At 37.8% G+C, this 20,708-nt stretch overlaps 1 protein-coding gene across 1 annotated transcript; it reads right to left on the reverse strand.

The window, feature by feature from the left end:
- Positions 1-1,905: 1,905 nt before the first annotated feature.
- On the reverse strand, positions 1,906-5,950 carry LOC122016489 (inactive TPR repeat-containing thioredoxin TTL3-like). The gene is made up of 7 exons (XM_042573793.1): positions 4,760-5,950; positions 3,786-3,981; positions 3,521-3,702; positions 3,111-3,444; positions 2,815-3,019; positions 2,625-2,731; positions 1,906-2,539 (listed from the first exon to the last, which is right to left on the reverse strand). The coding sequence occupies exons 1-7, from the start codon at positions 5,668-5,670 to the stop codon at positions 2,387-2,389; spliced, it is 2,088 nt and encodes a 695-aa protein (XP_042429727.1). The 5' UTR covers positions 5,671-5,950; the 3' UTR covers positions 1,906-2,386.
- Positions 5,951-20,708: the final 14,758 nt, after the last annotated feature.

Consider the following 20,708-nt stretch of genomic DNA (forward strand, 5'->3'; position numbering starts at 1 on the left):
AAAATGTTAATCAGTTATCAAAATAACTTGAGAAGCTTTCACAATGAATGATTTATTAGTTTAATCGTCTATTAAAAAAAAATAGGCATTTACCAAAATCATCTACGATTAGAGCCATCTCTTCTAGTGCTGGATCTTCTGCGCTCATCAATATTCCCTCGTGATTTCTTAATGACGCTGATAATTTGAATTTAAATTAGTCGACAACTATTAGGGATGTTAAAAATGAATCCGACTTGACGATCCAATCCGAGTCGATTCGAAAAAAATCAGGTTTGGGTTGGGTATTTTCGGGTTCGGGTTGGAGAGTAAAAAAGTTTCGGGTTGGGTCAGGTCGGGTTCGGGTTGATCCAGGTTGACTTAAATATAAGATTTTTTTGGGGGTTAAATTAAATTTTATTTTAAAAATTTAGATGTTCTTATGTATATTAATATCATGTTTGTATGATAATGATGGAATATTAAGATAAAAGTGAAGAATTATAGAAAAAATAGCTCAAAAAAATCGTTTTGAATAAGATTTTCAGATTATATGGGTCGGGTTAGGGTTGATCGGGTTGGTCGGATTCGGGTTCGGACTGAGGTATTTTGGATTGAATTCGGATTCGGGTCGGGTTCGGATTGGGTTAAAAAAAAAAACTCAACCCGATCCAACTTAACTCGACCCACCCAAATTGACACTCCTAACAACTATAACAACAAAAATTATTGTTTCATTTTTTTTTAATGTTTCTGTAAGAAAAAATAAATCAATTTAAACATTTTCCCCCAAAACCACCAAATTTAAGGAGAAATAAATCTCCTTAGATTTTTCCTATAAATTTATTTATTTATTATTAATATTTTTTTTTTTATGTCTTTTAGTTCTCTCCATTTTTCTTCCACAGTACGCAGCACTGTCCAGTGCCTTGCCCTCGGGGGTAGCCGTTGGCCTCACCACAACCTTCCCACGGCTCCACCAACATGCATGCTTGCGTTTAATGGTCTCGTCTCGTGATTCTCTTCTTTTTAAGGCCCATGTCTCGTCTCCTAAGTAACATCCTACTAGTAAACATACTCTGCACCAAGTATCCAAGAATTACGTTGCAAAACAGAAGCAGTTCCAGTGCTGTATATTAAAACACCCTTTAAAGCTTGTCCGTTCTAGATTTACTTAATAACCTCTTTAAAACCAGACGGAAACATAATTAACATCCATTAATTAAAAAGAAGAAGCTTTTATCAATTTAAATCTACTTTAACATCAGCTAATGGATTGGAATAAAAACCTGCTACCAAATAGTGGGTTCAGAGTCCTCTAATAGTAAGATGCCAGTGCTTTACAAGGAAGAAGGCATCTCCACAAACAAATTGTGGACCAAATTCAGAACTCCAGGCTCTGGCTTTTGGTGCTCTTTAGGCAAAAAAAACAATGGTGATGGGATATCCAGCGCAATGAATGCATCCAACAACTATAAGGCAATGATATTCACCGCTTTGTAGCAGTGTGCATTTATGTGAAACCTAAATCATCAAGCTTGGGGGACCATTAACACTAGGCTTTATGCTGAGATATGTGAGGCACAAGGAAAGCCTTATGCCATGATGATAAATAAGAACAGTCCAATGCACAAAGCAATTAGTGGGGTTTTGGGAAAAAGTTTATTACATGTAGTTTGCAAGAAATTATTTTCAAGACTTGAACTTGTGACCTCTAAATCACAGGTAACGATTTTACCGTTGCGTCAAGGCTCCCCTTCCTATGTGATGATAAATAAAATCACAAGGCAGTACGCAGAACACATTAGTATATCATTGTATCGTAGAGCAAATTTTCAGATGAATTGTGTCTGTTAGTAAAAGGAAAAAAGAGCTTAAAAGAGCAAGTAAACTTGTAATGGACATGCATTGTGGAAGGAGAAAGAATTCATAAAGTTATTTTATTTGGTAGAAGTGGTAGCATATCAATTCCACAAGGATTAAAAAAAAAATCAATGAACATCTCTTTTTCCCTCTCCCGGTCGCTCCTATCTATCGACTAACATCTTCAGCTTCCAATAATCTGTTTGTGTGCCGTATATACATGCAGCGAACAGCCAACAACTTCACTCGATCAAACTGCTCGAAGAGCAGGTACAGGCATATATGGAAGATAAACGGTGGACTGACAGGGAAAAGGGATGAGATTGGATATAGCAATAATGGAGCAGAAAATGGTAGGAAAGAATGAGCAAAATGGGCAATGTTGAAGCAAAGTAAAGTAACCGTGGATGAATATGAGCTCTTTTTTGGATTCAGGTTCACTCTTGGACACAAATTGAGTATCTTGTAGCTCAGTTTCTAGACTAAATGAGGAAGCTGTGAATTTTCCAGGATCTATCAAAATTGCTCAATTGCTTCTGTCACCTTAAAGACTGTAGTGGCTCACTGATGACTCCAACACTCGATGGCTGGGGCAGATCATCTCCTTGACTCTTCTTCCATTTTTGTAGATCTTAAATGTAGGGACTATCCTAACATTCTCAGCCTTTGCAATAGCAGGACTACGACTGATATCAACCTTTTGGTACAAAACGTCAAAGCAATCAGAAACCATAATAGAAGGAAGACAACAGAAGATTGTGATGCAGAACCTAACACATCACCTTGAGAAAGTTTGTAGATGGATGTCGGTTGCACAGTGCATCAACAAAAGAGGATAATTCAGTGCATTGTGTGTTCAAAGCTGCCATGAAGTAGACAACTGAAGCTCCTGAAATAATAAAACCAACTTAACAGAGGAGCAACGTAGACAATAGAACTAGTAATCAATAGAAGTGAAAAATCAAAACTGACCAGGTAAAGATACTGCTGCATGGAATTGTTCCACGCTAGTGACTTCCTCAACATCTCCACCGAACTTCAAGTTAGAGACATCCTCACCACGAGAAGTCTTTAGTGCAACCTGGGCACGGAATAAGGCTTCAGCGACATCATTGTCCCCAGGAAGCTCTTTCCTCAACACTTCATAATCTCGTACAGCTTCAGCCCAGCGCTCAAGCTAATTATGATGTAAGACCGATGAACAAAGAAAATTCACAATCCTTCTATAGAGCATACAATGTCAAAGAAGCAAGATTATATGAGACAACCTTGGCATAAGAATCAGCTCGTCTGAGGAGAGCCTTAGTGTAGTTAGGTTGGAGTCTCAGAGCTTCATTGCAATCCTCAACAGATTTACCCCACTGCCCAAGCTTAGAACGGCATGCTGCTCTATTGCATAGCAGTACTGGGTTTGAAGAACTGGACCTTAGTCCTTCCCCATAAGCTGTACAGGCCTCAGCAAAATTTCCAGACTTAAAGAGCTCATTTCCTTGAGCCCGAGCTCTTGCTGCTGATCTTATGCTGTTCAATACTGATGTCACTTCCACGCTCCTAGCATCTATCTGCCTGGCCTTCTCAGCAGCTGTTACTGCATTCTCAAACCTACAATATTCATTTTTATCTCATGACCTAAGAAATGATTTATGGTATGATATATTACTCTGAAATAGTCACTTACCTTCCCAATGCCATATCAACTTGCGCTTTAACAATGTAGAAATAGGAATAGGAGAGCATACCAAAGATTTTGGTAGCGGGGAGTACATGGATTGAATCTTCAACTTGAGATCTGGTAAAAGTTGAGTCAGCCTCATCAAACTTTAGGAGGTTGAGGAGAGATTCTGCTCTCATTGCAACAAACTGCAACATCAATTAAAAAGTAAATTAATGACATTAAATTTGCCTTCAGAATGCAGAATAAATAAATAACATGCAGAATTTACCAGCATAGAAGTATCCGCTCCTGCAGCAATTGCAGCGTCAGCTTCCCTTAATGCGCCCTTCCAATCTCCTATCCTTCTTGAAACTTCACAGTTCCCCAAATGCCTCTCTACTTCTTGCAGCTTCTGCAACTCAACAGGGTCGGGTGGTTGTCCAGTCAAGAAAAGGTGTTTCCTTCCATCTTCAACAAGCCCCAACCTGTAATATGAAATGGTTTAGACTAGGAAGTATCATATCTAAAACCATTCGAAATTTGAAGATAAGAATCCGAGGCAGTCATAACAGAAAATGTGAAAGGAGAGTTTGGGGAAATGTCATGTGAAGATGGCAAAAAACAAATCTACTATAAACCATATTCAAATCTCAATCAGTTGATCACCATGCTAACTAGGATAGATATCTAGGATTTTTTTTAATGTTCTGTTCAGAATCTGAACTAACAGTTCACATGATGAATTGCAAAAGGTCACTCCCTAGGAAAACAGTGTATAAACTAGTAAGAGAACATTGCACATCTCGTGAAGGAACCAGAGAGAAAGAACGTGACATGTACTATAAGAACTTCAACCAACCGTCTACTCAAATCAGTTAAATCAAGCTCTACGATGTTAAGAAAAACTATTTAAACATAACACTAATTCATCAACACAGGAAGACAAGGAATGAAAAAAAACTTCCATTATCAGTGTCATCACTTGAAAACCAACAAAAACATAAACTACCAATGGGATCAACAGAAAACAGACACCTTTAGGATGAAAAGAACGCAAAACAGCGGAGATCTTCCAAACATATGGATCATAATTGTGTAAAAACGATCCATAGAACTTCAAAATTAACCACCAAAAGTTATATGCTAAGGAGAGAAAGGAGCATCGATTGATTACAAAGCGCATTTTGTAGTGAGGAGAGAAAGGAGCACCACCGAAACCAAGAACAAGCAAGTTAACAACACTTGAATGGTACTTCTACTCACCGTATGTATATACATGCTAGGCGATGCTGCGCCCGCCCGTTGGTCGGATCCAATCGGATTGCCTCCTCGCATTCTCTTGCTGCTTCTCCTACCCTGCCGAGACCCACAAGAGCTGCCGCACGATTGCTACGGCATGTACTATTTTGGGGGAACATGGCAATCGCTTTATCATAGAGGGCCAAAGCATCTGCATACTGCCCTTTCATGTAGAGCTCGTTCCCGGCCCTTGTTATTTCCTCGGGATCGATTCTGCTGAAGTCTCTCCTTGCGCTCGAATCCTCCATTTTCCCTCTGCCAGCAACCCCACCCCGGATTACGCTACCATGACCATAGTTCCCGGTACCAGAACCAAGCACATCGGACCTCGGCGCCGTCCTCTGCATCAATCCGGTCTTCCCGATCTTCCCCGAGGGGAATATGTTCCCCGCAGGAAGCACATTGGCTACAGGAGAGCTGGCCGTACTGTTACCAGCGACGCCAGCGCTACTGCTACTGCCACTGCCACCGGAGTAGATCTGCGGCCCAGAACCCGATCGACGGTGGAAGGGGCTCCTCACATTCTTTATTTCCACGGATACCGGGCTGTTCTCACCGGACAGCTCGCCGGAATGGCTCCGCCGCGCAGCGTCGGCCACGCCCGCGCCAGGAATCCCAGCCCGAGCGACAGCGGAGGCATTCGCGACGGTCTTCGCTGAAGCGGATCCGGAGGAACTGGAGCAACTGCTGCTCTGGGATGGGTTGCGGGGCCGTAGAGGGGAGACGGGGGACCCGAGGTCAGGGTAGTCGGGCTTGTTCTCCTCCACGTCGAGCGCCGCCTTGAACCTCTCAACCACGGGCTGGATCCGGTCGGGTGACGCCGAAACCGAACCGCTTCCCTGCTCCGGCCGGCCTGTCTCGCCGGCGCGCGACATCTCGGCCGCCTCGTTGTCTCCGCTTCGGATATCCCGTCCGCCTCCTGCTTCCCCGCTTACCCGTAAACTCTCACAGTAGCAATGCCTACAGGGGAGGAGAAACCGCCACCAAACAGTACAAGAACCTCTCAGGGAGCAAGAAATGCGAGATCTCGAAGTGGGCAAACCAGACCGGAGAAAGCAATGGAGAACACTAAGATCTCAACGAGAGATCAAGGAATGTCAGATCAGAGAACGCAAGCAAGGAGAAGAGAGAAGAAGGAGGAAGAAGAAGAAGAAGAGGAAGAAGGGAAAGAAAAGAAGAGTGAGGGAGCAAGAAACAAATAAATAGAACCTCCATTTTCCCTGTGTCGTGACGTCTCAAAAAACAAAATTAATATTTCTGGATACGTATTTATTAATTTAATTAGTATTTTTAATCGGGGGCCACAAATTGATCTCCCACTTTCGATCCATCCCATGACCAAACCGCCCACCAGAATCCGCCTCCTAGCAATCTATTTGTGTGAAATTTAGGGCGACCATGGGGGTGTTTAGGTAATTTAGTAGAGGAGACGGGAGGCAAAGGCAGGTGGTCATGCACCGCGTTCCAAGTGCCAGCTGGCCTGTTGAGGGGAGCCCGAATGGCTCCATTCCCTTGCCAGCTAAGCGTAAATACTTCAGAAGGTGATCCGACCGCAGCCCATGGGTCTGATGGAGTGATCCAATAATTACCATAGTGACGAAGCCAAGTCCATTTTTCTCTGCTGTATGATTTTGTTTCCAACTATATATTGCCATATTCTTCCTGAAGAGAGAGTTTCTTCAGAGTAGGTCAGTAGGACGGAATTCTGTAATGCGGCGTGTATAGTACAGAGGATAGATATGATAGGAGAGAGGATAACACAACATATTCATGTCCCTAAAAGAAATTTTTTTTCCCACCAAATCACTTGATTATAGATTATAAATTAATCTTATAATTTATTATCTTTTATATAGAAGGATGTTTTAGATAAATATAATCATCTTTACTACTAAAGAGGATGACACTGCATAAACCCAAAGAATGGATAAGAAAGCTAAGTTCATCAATTGGACAAGATGCACTAATACATATATCTCACAAATTTGGCAAGAAAAAACTATGACGAGCAAGGATAAGTATGTCTGCAGGATCTGAGTTAATGATGTGTGAGAGATGTCGATGAGTGAATACATAACCTTCCCTATCAGTACTAGGGATGTGAAGGAGTTACATTGCTCACGGTCTATTCGGATCTCGATTTAAAAAAAGAAGTTCAATTAAATTCATTCGATTAAGTTATTGAATTAAGTTCGAATCTAAATTCGAGCTCAAATACATTATCGAGTTGAACTTGAACTTAACAGTATTTAGTTCGTGAGCTCACGAATATATTCATTTAGAGGCTTGCAAACGTACTTGTTAAGAGGTTTACGAACATATTCGTTAAGAGGTTCATTTAAATATCACCTTCCCAATTCCAAAAGAGAAGTTATAAAGACAAAATTAAAGATTGATCTACTCCTACTCTCTCAATCCAATGGCTGAGATTGTTCCAGAATCCAACCAATTAAATATGAGAAATAAAAATTGTTCTCTCTTTTGTGCACAATTTCTTATGGTCAAACCCTAGCCTACCCCATCCATCGCCTCATCAATGTCGTCGACCCTTGGAAGATCACCAGTCTCCCGAGAAACCCTCGTCACTTTGTTGTCACCTCGTCATCTCGTCTAGGGGAGGGAAAAATATTAAAAATTTTGGTATACCGCATATACCATACCGATATATACCGTTCATACTAAAATTTTCAATATTGGTATAAAATTTATTATTTTTCAATATTTCAGTATATATCGAAATACTGAATAAATTATTTGTAGTAGCTACTGGTTTATAGATGTTACAACAGCACAGGAAAAACTATATTGTAATAGCTACTAGGTAGTAACCACAGAGAAAATTGTGTTTTAGCTGCTACAATGTATTTGTCGAGTAAACTTTAAGAGATCATAATTATTGATTCTGGATGAACCATATAATGCGCAATATATCAAATCGAATATATTTGAACGATCTTCGATAGGATATTTGTGTGTCCTATGATTCAATCCGAAACAAAAGTTATGATATTTCAAAGTTCACTCGGCAAACACATTGTAACAACTACTAACTGGTAGCTGCCACAACACAATTTTCTCCAGTGTAGCAGCTACTAGTTTGTAGATGCTACAACAGTACAGGAAAAACTAAAATTGTGTCGTATCAACTACTGGTTAGTAGCTACTACAATGTGTTTGTCGAGTAAACTTTGCGAGATCATACTTTTGATTCTGGATGAATCATAAAATACACAATATATCAAATTGAAGATCAATGAACGAGCTTCGATTTGATATATTGTGTGTCTCACAATTTAATTTGAGTCAAAAGTTATAACCTCTCTGTTGGTGTAGTTTACACTAACAGTCTAACTCAGGTTTTGATGAATGACAAGTGAGTTAAGTTAGATGTTGTTGTGATCTAATTGCTTAACCAAGTGTACAGGAGTTGATGAGTCTGGATGACCTGACACCTAGCTAAAATTCAGCTAGGTCCGTCGGACCAGATAATTGGTGCGAAGCCCAGATAGGTCAAAGGGTTGACCTAATATTTGGCAGGAAGTCTGCTTGGGTCCACAGGACCTGACGACCGGTAGAAGTCTAGTTGGGTCTGCAGACCTGACAACTAGCATGAAGACATGGTGGGTCAAGAGGTTAGTCAACCGACTGTAAGTTGGTAAGTAAAAGTTAGTCACTGGAGGAGAGTGACTCGGTGAGGACGCGTCCCGGTTAAGGGACTGTAGGCGTTAGTCCAGTTTAGGTCTATTTTGGATCCCTAAACTGAAACTTTGACTAGTTCCTAGTCCAGGGAGGACAGGTGCTAATTATTATTACTCATGATGATTATGCTAACACTTATCTTGCAGGTTATTATTTTATTTATTGGACTAACACGTTTTGCTGGGTAAGAAGAGCACAAGAAGCCTCAAGTGAATAATACCTGAGGTGCCTTCAAGCATTGGAAGACGTCTTCTGTAGGATAAAGGTTAGAACTCGTCGGCGATAAGGAGCAACAAACTTAGGATCATATTTCTCAGGTTGGAGGCGCCTTCAAGCCTATAGAAGGTGCCCTCCACGCCCTTTATAAGGGCATCTCGACCAAGCTTCAAAACACAACTCATATATAAGTTTATACGTGTCCAATTGAGGTTCCAACTGCTCTAGCTTCCTATTGCAACTCTGCCACAATGCTACTACACCCGTCTACCACTAAGAAGCCGCTCAAACACCGAGCTCGAGTCGACCATCTCCGAAAAAGTGTTTGGTAACATTAATCTTTGTAGTTAATTATTGCAAACGGACGAGTGCAGTGTGTTGTACTCCATCCCCTCTTTCGGTGGTTTCGGGAGAGGCATTTTAGTGGATTATCCATCGATAGGTCCGCGGGACCTAAGTATTAGAATAGGAGTCGCCGAAGTCTCCGAACCAAATAAAACCGACTGAGTTTTTCTTGTGTATTATTTTTTTTAATCTTTTCCGCTGTGTAACTCCTTTTAACTCACGATTCTCAATGAACATAATTCACTTCCCTCTCACGATCCAACAAGTGGTATCAGAGCAGGTTTTGCTTTGAATTAGTGCAACCACTAATCAAGCCAGGGGGAGTTGTTTTATTCTTTGGATTTCAGTTTTTCGTATTCTATTTGAATTGGTAAAAGTTTACCTCTTCAAATAATTATTTTTCGTTAGATTTTTACTCGAAGTTGGTGCAACATCATTCGAATTCCTCGATATCTTTTTTATTTACTTAAACTCTACTAATCAAGACGAAGTCTTGGTATACCTTTCTCTAGTTCTCTATTTTAGTGATAAATGACCCAAAATGAAGGATACAACATTGTTCGTCCTCCACTATTCAACAGGGACAATTTCCCATATTGAAAGAAATAGATGAAAGTGTACCTGAAAGTCAACTTCGACCAGTGGTTCAACATCACCAAAGGATATAAGACGCCAGTCGACCACAACACCGGAATTCCAATGGACCTATAAAATTAGAATCTGGAGATGAAGAAAAATGCCCAGATCAACTTCAAGGCTCTTAACACATTCCAGTGCGGACTAACGAAGGAGGAATTAAATCGCATCGGCCCGCACGAAAATGCAAAGGAACTATGGGACAAGCTTATAGAACTACAAAATGCTGGAAGGAGAATCCGCTAGTCGGTTGCATGCAAAGATAAAAGATATCCTCAACGGGCTTCACACAATCGACCATTAGATGGAGAACCAAGATCTGATAAGTTATGCTCTAAACACATTCCCTCGAAATGCATTGTGGGCATCCATCGTGGATGCCTACAAAATCTTGAGGAATCTATCCAAATTAAAATTAGATGAACTCTTTTATGAATTATAACTGCACGAACAGACTAACACAAATCCGAGAAAGGTATTACTCTTATTGTAGGAACGTCAAAAGAAAAATCCAGATCTAAACCAGAACCTAAAGATGAGTCTGACCCAGACTCAAATGATGAAGAACCTGGTGAACCTGGTAAGAAAGATGTTCACTAAGAGAAAGAAGAACTTCACCAAAAAAGACCTGCAGAAGATCAACTCCACTTCCAATTCTAGCAACAACAAGACAAACGCCACGTGCTTTGGATGCAACAAAAAGAGATATTACAAGAATGACGGCCTAAATCTCAAGAAGAAGAAATCTCTCAAGGCAACTTGGGATGAATCGTCCGCAAAGGAATCATACAGCGACGAACCAAAACACATTAATTATCTCGCGCTGATGGCATACGGACCAGAATCGGAAAGTGAATCGAAAGACGGGTCCCAACTTAAATTGAGCCACAAGTTCACATTTGTTTCTGAAGGTTTCGACGAGGTACAATCTACTTTAAGCAAAAATAAAAATTAAAATAATTGCATGTTTACATAGGAAATTAACTATATTTGAAGATCAAATAAATGAACTAAGCAAAGAAAATAAAACACCTAATGAACAACTAAAAACAAATTCAACAACTGAGCCGATTCAAGCTAAAATCCCAACTCAACTCGCAAAACTTGAGGAAGATAATTCCAGATTGAAAAGTGAAGTACTTAAACTAAAACAACTACTAGAAAAATTTACAACTTGATCTAAGTATCTTGATGTAATACTTGGATCATAAAGAGCTATCTACAATAAGTCCGGACTTGGATACAAGTCCAGCTCAACTAACAAAACCTTTATATTTTTAGTCAATCAACATAAAAAATAAACCAAAACTTGGGTTCCGAAAGCGTTCCTAACTACGCAAGTAGAAATCAATTAATACTACGTACCTAAACATAAAATACACTATCTAAAATCAATTAAATCAACTTTAATCTTAAAAATTAAACCCTCTAAGCTAAATTCAGTAAAATCAACCAAAGCAATAGCTAAACCTAAATTAAATAAAAATAAAATTAATTTAAACTCAAACTATAACCAAGTCTATTATAACTATAAAGAAAATCGACACAAACCCAAAACTTAAAACCTAAGTCCAATAATTCAGGGAGAGGTTCCAAACTAGTTGACACCTCCAAAATCAACAACTTACCTAGGTGGGTAACTAGGACTAGTCTAAAAAGGGATAAAAGTTTAACTTAATAAACGGTACTAGTGAAGTTTTAGATAATAGTATATTAGGGAAACTCTGCCTATACATGTCTAGGAAGATATGATTTCAACCTGGTGCATTTGGCCTAGTGAAACTAACTGAATCTACCCCTTACGAATCCTAACTGGTTAAATCAGAGTTTTATATTAAGTTCAGTGGATAGAACTATTTGAAAAATTTTGAAGCCGTGGTTACTCTAATAATGTCTAGGTGACTCACCACAGCTTGGAAGTTTATCCAAAGAATGTATGTTTGTTGAACCCAAAGCTAAACTTGAATCTAACACAAAGTTAAACCAAACCCTGAATTTCAATCTAACTCATCTCACAAAATCATAGGATTCCCTGATTGAAAATATAGATCGAGTGAGATGACTAAGAATCAAATTAAATTAAATTAAATCAACTCAAATAAATTAAATTAAATTAAATCAAATTCAAATTCAAATTAAATTAGATTAACCTCCTAAATTATTTTTTAACTTAACTAACTTAAATTAATTTGGAACTTAAACTTGTATCTTAAATTAATTTCTTAAGCTAATAAATCTTTGACTTAATTAATTTTTAACTCAAATTAATTCTTAAATAACTTAATCAATTTTTTACTTAAATCAGTCTTGTTAATAATGACTCCCACTTTGTGTAGGAAATCTAAGTGGATATTGGACATTGGTTGTTCCAAACACATGACTGGGGATCTCACCAAGTTTACCCAACTAACATACAAAAGCCTAGGAATAGTTGTCTTTGAAAACAATGACAAATTTAAGGTAATTGGGATAGGTGATATCGAACTCAAAACTAACTTTATTGTTAAAAAATTATTACTTATTGATAATTTTAAATATAATCTACTTAGCATCAGCCAGTTGTGGGATTCTGGACATAAGGTCAGGTTTTTATCATCTGAATGCTTAATCAAGTGCATAGATAACCCTAACATAAATCTAAACGGGTTTAGGAAGGACAATATCTATGCAATTAACCTAACCATCTTTTCACTTAAGTGTCACTTGACACAGAAAGAAGAAATTTGGTTATGACATAGAAGAATGTCCCACACAAACTTAGAAACTTAACAAAGTCAAATGACTTAGTTAGAGACTTACCAAAATTATCTAACTTAGATTCAATAACCTGTAATGCTTGCCAACAAAGAAAGTAAACCAAATCAACTCAAATCAACAAATCAAACTCAAACAAATTATGTACTAGAATTGTTGCACCTAGACCTATTTGATTGCTATGGAATAAAGTTAATAAATGGGAGTCTCTATTGTCTAGTAATAATAGATGATTACTCAAAATTCACCTGGGTAAAGTTTTTAAAAAATAAAGATGAAACATTTAAAGTTTTCAACAATTTCTATAAACAAACTGAAAATGAAAAAGACAACAAATCAAACGAATTAAAAGTGATAACGGAGGTGAATTTAGGAATCATAACTTTAATACATTTTGCCTAGAAAATGACTACCATCACAAATTTTCATGCCCTAAATACCCCAACAAAATGGAATAGTTGAAAGAAAGAATAAAATCCTACTTGAAGCCTCCAGGATAATACTAAATGAATATCAACTTCCTAAATACTTTTGGGTAGAAGTTGTTAGTACAACCTGTTATGTACAAAATAGAACTACAAAAAATAAAAATTATAATAAGACTTCATTTGAACTCTACTATAATAAAATACCTAATATCAAATATTTTAAAGTGTTTGGGTGCCCAATTTACATACTAAATACAAGAGAATACTTGGAAAATTTTACCTCAAAAGTAGAAAATAGAATTTTTTGTATGTTACTCATTAAATAGTAGAGGTTACAGAGTATATAACAAAAATACACTAAGAATTAGAGAAACCATAAATGTAAAGTTTGAAGAATTTAACCTTAACTTAGAATGAACTCAAATTCAACCAATTGATTTTATTAGAGGTAGCAATAGTCAAGGGGGAGCAAGTGAAAACCTAATTCAAGAACATGAAGAAGAACATCACCCACAAGAAAATGAACAAACTAGAACCATAAGGGTCAACCCAAACCATCCACTTGAACAAATAATTAGTGACCCCGACCTAAGAGTCCAAACTAGGTCAGCTTTTAGAAACTAAGCTAAATAGCCTTAATTTCTAACATCGACCCCAAAATAATAGAAGAATCATTAAGTGACCCAGATTGGATCTTAGCCATGCAAGAGGAATTGGCCCAATTTGAAAGAAATGAAGTGTGAACTCTAGTTCCATTACCAGAACATAAAAAAGTAATAGAAACAAACTAAATGAAAAAGGGAAAGTTGTTAGAAACAAGACTAGATTAGTAGAAAAAGGGTTCAACCATATTGAGAGACTCGACTACAATGAAATTCATGTCCTTATTGTTAGACTTGAATCAATTAGAATGTTGTTGAGCTATGCGGCCCATAAGGGTTTCAAATTATATCAAATGGATATAAAGTCGGCATTTCTCAATGGATTGATTAAAGAAGAGGTATATGTAAATCAACTCCTAGGGTTTGAAAACTTAGAACATCCTAATCATGTGTTCAAACTAAAGAAAGACCTTTATAGTTTATAACAAGCTCCCAAAGCTTGGTATGAAAGGTTGACCATATACTTAATCTCAAACAACTTCAAACAAGGTCAAGTAGACCCAACTCTCTTTGTAAAAACAATTGATCAAGATCTTTTTATAGCTCAAGTGTATGTAGATGATATAATATTTGGGCCAACTAACTCAAAACTTCTATAATAATTTATAACATTGATGGAACAAGAATTTGAAATGAGTCTAGTAGGACAACTAACATTCTGCCTAGGTCTACAAATCAAACAAACAAATGAAGGAAACTATGTTTATCAATAAAAATATACACTTGAATTACTCAAGAAATTTGGAATAGAAAACTCCAAAGACATTAAAACTCCAATGACCACCAATGTAACCCTAGATAGTGACCTAAATGAAAAATCTATAGACCTCAAATATTACAGAAGTGTCATAGGAAGCCTACTATATCTAACTACAAGTCGACCTGATGTTCTATTTGTAGTTAGTATGTGTGATGTTGGTGCAATTGACCTCCAGGATTTCGATGTTTGACAATATGACCAAGGGTTGACTCAAATAAGACTTGATGTTTGGGAGAGAGAAGTCTAGTCAGGACTAGATGACTAGCAAAGATAAGTCCTAACCAAAGGTTAGGCAAAGTGGAAGTCCTGATGAGTGAAGCCGGACCCTAGTGAGTGAAGCTAGGTGGTGGAAGTCCCGGTGATTGAAGTCGGGCCCTAGTGAGTGAAGCTAGGTGGTGGAAGTCCCGGTGAGTGAAGTCGGACTCTAGTGAGTGAGGCTAGGTGGAGGAAGTCCTGGTGAGTGAAGCTAGACAATGGAAGTCCTAGTGAGTGAAGCTAGGCAACCCTAGGTTATACTTGAATTTTGTTAATACTGTTCTAACTCAGTATTGCAGGGAAGCTCAGCTAGGTCGACGGGCTGACCAGGTAGCTGACACGAAACCCAGATGGGTCGAAGGGCTGACCGGACGTCTGACAGGTAAGTGAAGGTAAGTCACTGGAGGGGAGTGACTGTGAGAACGCGTTCCCGAGAAGGGAACTTAGGCGCCGATCTGACTTAGAACAATTTCGGAACTCTAAGTCGAGATCTTGACTAGATTTCGGTCTCGAAGAGACAGAATCTAAGTTATACTCTACTTGTTGAACTTAAACTGTGCTAACATCTTATTTTGCAGGGTATATACATCATATGTTTGCCTCCGGACTAACGTTTTCTTGCAGGAAGCTGTTGGAAAACTGGGGTCCGGGCGCCCGGGAGGGATCCGGGCGCCCGGAAGGCGAAATTCTATCCCAATGTCACCTCGCCAAGTGGAGCTCACTGATTGGCTCAGCTACGTCACAACCAGGGTGCTCTGAAGGTTCCAGGCGCCCCGAACCTCATATATAAGGAGGGTCAAGGCTGGAGTCAAAAACAACAACTCTCAATTCGATCTCTGGTGCTCCTGCGACGCTGCTGACAACGCTCTACCTTTCTATTCTTCATTTTTGTCAGTATTATTTTCTTTATTAGCATTCGTGTACTTTAAATTGTAAACATTTTCAAATTGCTAGTGAATTACCCATCGAAAGCACCCTTATGTGCTGGCCTTGGAGTAAGAGTCGACATAGACTCCGAACCAAGTAAAAAACCTACTGTGTCACTTCTTTTTGTTCATTCTTTTCCCGCTATGCACTTACTCTACGAAAATTTTGAATTCGATATTCACCCCCTCCCACTCTATCGAACGCTTACGATCCAACATGTGCTAGGTATCAAACTTACGCTAAGGATTCACATTTGGCTAATGTTAAAAGAATTTTTAGATACTTAAAAGGAACATCCAATATAGGAATGTGGTACCCTAGAACAACCAATTTTGAACTTATAGGTTTCTCTGACTCAGATTATGCCGGCTGTAAACTAGATAGAAAAAGTACAAGTGGTGGTTGTCAACTACTTGGATCATCACTTGTCAGTTGGGTTAGTAGAATGTAACACTGTGTCGCTTTATCTACTACTGAGACAAAATATATAGCACTAGAAGAATGTGTTGCACAACTACTATGGATGATGCACACCCTAAAAGACTTCAATCTAAACTTTAAAAACATAAAAATGTTAATTGATAATATTAACTCAATCAATTTAACAAAAAATCCAGTACATCATTCAAAAACTAAATACATTGAAGTTAAGCACCACTTTATCAGGGACCATGTCATTAAATGAGATATTGAACTCAATTACATTAAGTCCAAGTCAAACTTAGCTGACATATTTACCAAACCACTCCCATGACAGTGAATTTAACAATTTACGTTGATAATTAGGAATGTGTTTCATAGACTAGGACTACTACTTTTAATTTTTTTAATAGTTTGCGAATTCTAGGAAAATACTTTACTTTTATTTTCTAAAATTCTCATTTTCTTAGACTTTCAAAATTGACTTTAGCTTTAGTCTAGATCAAATCCATAGAAAGTATAATCCTATAGATCTTGGACTTGAGCATCTCATAAACACACTAGGTCTCTTTTAATTGTGCATTCAAAAATCTAGAAATGCGTGAGATGCATGGGCAAATTGTCTGGACTTAAGATGCTTATATAAGTGCATCATCACAAGTCTGGGTGATAAATACGAAATAACAGTGATAAGGTTAAGTAATTCATCTTAGTCAAATATTAACTGGAGACATGTACTTAATTTGACTAACCAATTGAACACTGTTATCTTCTGATAGTCAGTTAGTAACTATCGGTTAGACATTTAAGGACAATTTTTAGATGACTATTTTCCTTAAAGAATATCAGATACAGGGGAGAACACTTTCAAATTTTTTTTTAACTTTCTCTATTGAAAATGAAAATTATGTTTTCTTTGGATTTCTTTTACTCAAAATAACTTAAAAGCATTTTGAATTCTTTTGAAAGGATCTTTTGAAGACATTTTTTTGATAAAGGATATTTTGTAAAAGTCTTTGGAATTCTTAAAAATTTTCTATAACAAAGGCCTATTTTGAAAATTACTGGTTATTTGAAATTATTTACTAACCTTGAATTTTTTTAACATTTACTAAAGTTTTTTTAACGTTTACCTAAAATTACTTTGAAGATTTTTCCTTAAAAATATTTGAAATCCTTAAAGTTAGGAAACTTTTTTAAAAATATTTCTTTGTTTAAAAAAATGTACTTTACAACTACATCAAAAAACAAAAATTTTGTTTAAAAAGTATTTTGAAAATATTTCTAATTCTGGTTTAAAATTGCTTTTTTGAAACCTGGTTGTTGAAAAAGTCTATTTTGAGATTGCATTTATTCTTGGAAATTTTACTTAGCAATTTTTAAAAAAAAGCTTACTTTCAAATAGTTTACCTAACATATTTTCTGGAAAATCATTTTGAAAAGCTTATAAATTTTGGAAACTTTCTCGAAATTAAGTGGAAATTATTTTTCAAACTATCTACATTGCAAAATGTAAGTTGCAAAATATATTTTAGAAAAATACTTTGAAATTTTTTTTGTTTTATTCAAAAGTTATCTTATTCACTTTGAAAATTTTTAGAAAATCACTTTTGAACCCATTCTTTCAATATTTTGAAAAGTTAGCTACTTTAGCAACTTTAAAGTTATTTTGCAAACGTTAGCTTTTAAAACCTATTTCAAAAATTAAATTAAAATTTCTTTTGTTCTCGAAAGTTTTGTAATTGTTTTGCAAAAATTTTATTACTTTCATGCTTACTTTGCAAGACTTACTTTGTCCCATGCTTACTCTGCATATTTTTTAATGAATGTCAAGGGGAAGAATTAGGATTTAAGTTAGAAAAAATCAAAGAAAATTAAACGAACTTAACTCTAAAAATTAATCAAGAGAACCAAACTAACTGTCTTATTTTAGACTTCTCTTAAAATTATTTTTTGTTATATGTTTTGCATATTTTTTTATAACTCTAACCCAGGTTATCATTGCATAAAAAATGTGGAGATTGTTGGTACAGTTTGCACTAATGATCTAACTCATGTTTTGATTAATGACAAGTGAGTTAAATTAGGTGTTGTTGTGATCTAATTTCTTAACCAAGTGTGCAGGAGTTGACGGATCTGGAGGACCGGACACCAGGCTGAAATCTAGCTAGGTCGATTGAACCACATAGTTGGTACAAAGCCCAGATATGTCAAAGGGCCGACCTGATATCTGGCAGAAAGTCCGGTTGTGTTCATGGGACTTGACGATCGGCAGAAGTCCAGTTGGGTCTGCGGACCTGACAACTGGCATGAAGACCTAGTGGGTCAAGAGGCTAGTCAACCGACTGTAAGTTGATAAGTAAAGGTAAGTCACTGGAGGAGAGTGACTCGATAAGGACATGCCCCGATTAAGGAACAGTAGGCGTCAGTCCAGTTTAAGTCCATTTTGGATTCCTAAACTGAAACATTGACTAGTTCCTGGTCTAGGAAGGACAAGAGCTAATTATTATTACTCATGATGATTGTGCTAACACTTGTCTTGTAGGTTATTATTTTGTTTATTAGACTAACATATTTTGCAAGACAAGAAGAGCACAAGAAGCCTCGAGTAAACAATACCCGAGGTGTCTTCAAGCATTAGAAGGCACCTTGGCACTATTCATGGAAGGCGCCTTCGCTGCATGAAAGGCGCATTCGCTGCATAAAGGTTAGAACTCGTCGGTGATAAGGAGCAACAAACTCGGGATTAGATTTTTTAAGTTGGAGGCGCCTTCAAGAATATGGAAGACGCCTTCCACACCCTTTATAAGGGCATCTCGACCAAGCTTTAAAACACAACTCATATACAAGCTTCTACACGTCCGATTGAGATTCCAACTGCTTTGGCTTCCTGTTGCAACTCTGCCACGATGCTGATACGCCCGTCTACCGCTAAGAAGCCGCCCAAACACCGAGCTCGAGTCGACCATCTCTGAAAAAGTGTTTGGTAATATTAATCTTTGTAGTTAATTATTGCAAAGGATAAGTACAGTGTGTTGCACTTGTTTGGACTTTCTTACTCGATCCCCTCTTCCGGCAGTTTCAGAAGAGGTATTTTAGTGGATTATCCATCGATAGGTCCGCGGAACTTGAGTCTTAGAGTAGGAGTCGTCGAAAGTTCTGAACCAAGCAAAACCAACTGAGTTTTCCTTGTGTATTATTTTTCTTTAATCTTTTCCGTTGTGTAACTCCATTTTGTTGGTGCAATCGACCTCTAGGGTTTCGATGTTTGACAATATGACCAAGGGTTGACCCAAACATGACTTGATGTTTGGGAGAGAGAAGTCTAGTTAGGACTAGATGACTAGAAAAGGTAAGTCCTAACCAAAGGTTAGGTAAAGTGGAAGTCCCGGTGAGTGAAGTCGGGCCCTAGTGAGTGAAGCTAGGTGGTGGAAGTCCCGGTGAGTGAAGCTAGGCCCTAGTGAGTGAAGTTAGGTGGAGGAAGTCCTGATGAGTGAAGTCAGACCCTAGTGAGTGAAGCTAGGTGGAGGAAGTCCTAGTGAGTGAAGCTAGGCAACCCTAGGAGGTAACCCTAGGTTAGACTTGAATTCTGTTAACACTGTTTTATCTATTGTGCTAACTCAGTGTTGCAGGGAAGTTCAGCTAGGTCGACGGGCTGACCAGATAGCTGACACAAAGTCTAGACGGGTCGACGGGCTGACCGGACGTCTAGCAGGTAAGTAAAGGTAAGTCACTGGAGGAGAGTGACTGTGAGGACGTGTTCCCAGGAAGGGAACATTAGGCGTCGATCCGACTTAGATCTATTTCGGATATCTAAATCGAGATCATGACTAGATTCCGGTCTCGATGAGATTAAATCTAATTACTATTCTGCTTATATATAAATTATGCTAACATTCTGTTTTGCAGGATATAATTTATACTTACCTCGGACTAACGCTTTCTTGCAGGAAGGAGATTGTTGGAAAATAAGGGTCCGGGCGCCCAGAGGCAAGTTTTATCCCTATTGTCGCCTCACCATGTGGAGCTTGCTGACTGGCTCAGCTACGTCACATCCAGGGTGCCCTGAAGGGATCTGGGCGCCCCGAAACTCCTATATAAGGAGGGTGAAGGCTGAAGCAAAGGAACAACAACAAGATCTTCTATCACGTGCTCTGTTGTGCTCCTGCGATGCCGCGAGGCTACTCCGACAAAGTGCTACTGTTTTCTGTTTCTAATTATTGTCGGTACTATTTCCTTAAAAGCATTTGTACTTAAACTTGTAATATTTTACGAATTGCTAGTGGATTGCCCAACGAAAACACTTAACGAGTGCGGGCCTTGGAGTAGGATTCGACATAGGCTTTGAACCAAGTAAATTGATTCTGTGTTAGCGTTGTTGTGTTTTTCGCTTATTCCGCTGCCTACTCTATATGTCGATAATTTTTTTTAATCGATATTCACCCCCCTCTATCGAATTCATGATCCAACAAGTGGTATCAGAGCATGTACCACTCTGATTTGGTGCAACTACTAATCAGGCAAAGGGGGTCTTTTTAAAGAAAAATTAGATATCATTTGTTCATAAAAAAATATTAAGACCATTTTTTCCCTCCAAAAATATTTTTGAAATTTTTATTTTCATTTTTCACCGTTGGTTAATATTAATAAAATATCGTATTTACCAAAATTTGAAATAATATTTTTATTAATATTGTTAATTAGTGAAATATTATATTGTTTCTCCAGCACTACTAATTCAAGACCAAGTCTTGGGATTTTTTGTTTGTTTCCTTGTGTGTAAGACTAATGTCTCTTCTAGAAGGATAGAG

Source organism: Zingiber officinale, chromosome 8B (assembly GCF_018446385.1).
Source record: "Zingiber officinale cultivar Zhangliang chromosome 8B, Zo_v1.1, whole genome shotgun sequence".
NCBI classification, from domain to species: Eukaryota; Viridiplantae; Streptophyta; class Magnoliopsida; order Zingiberales; family Zingiberaceae; genus Zingiber; species Zingiber officinale.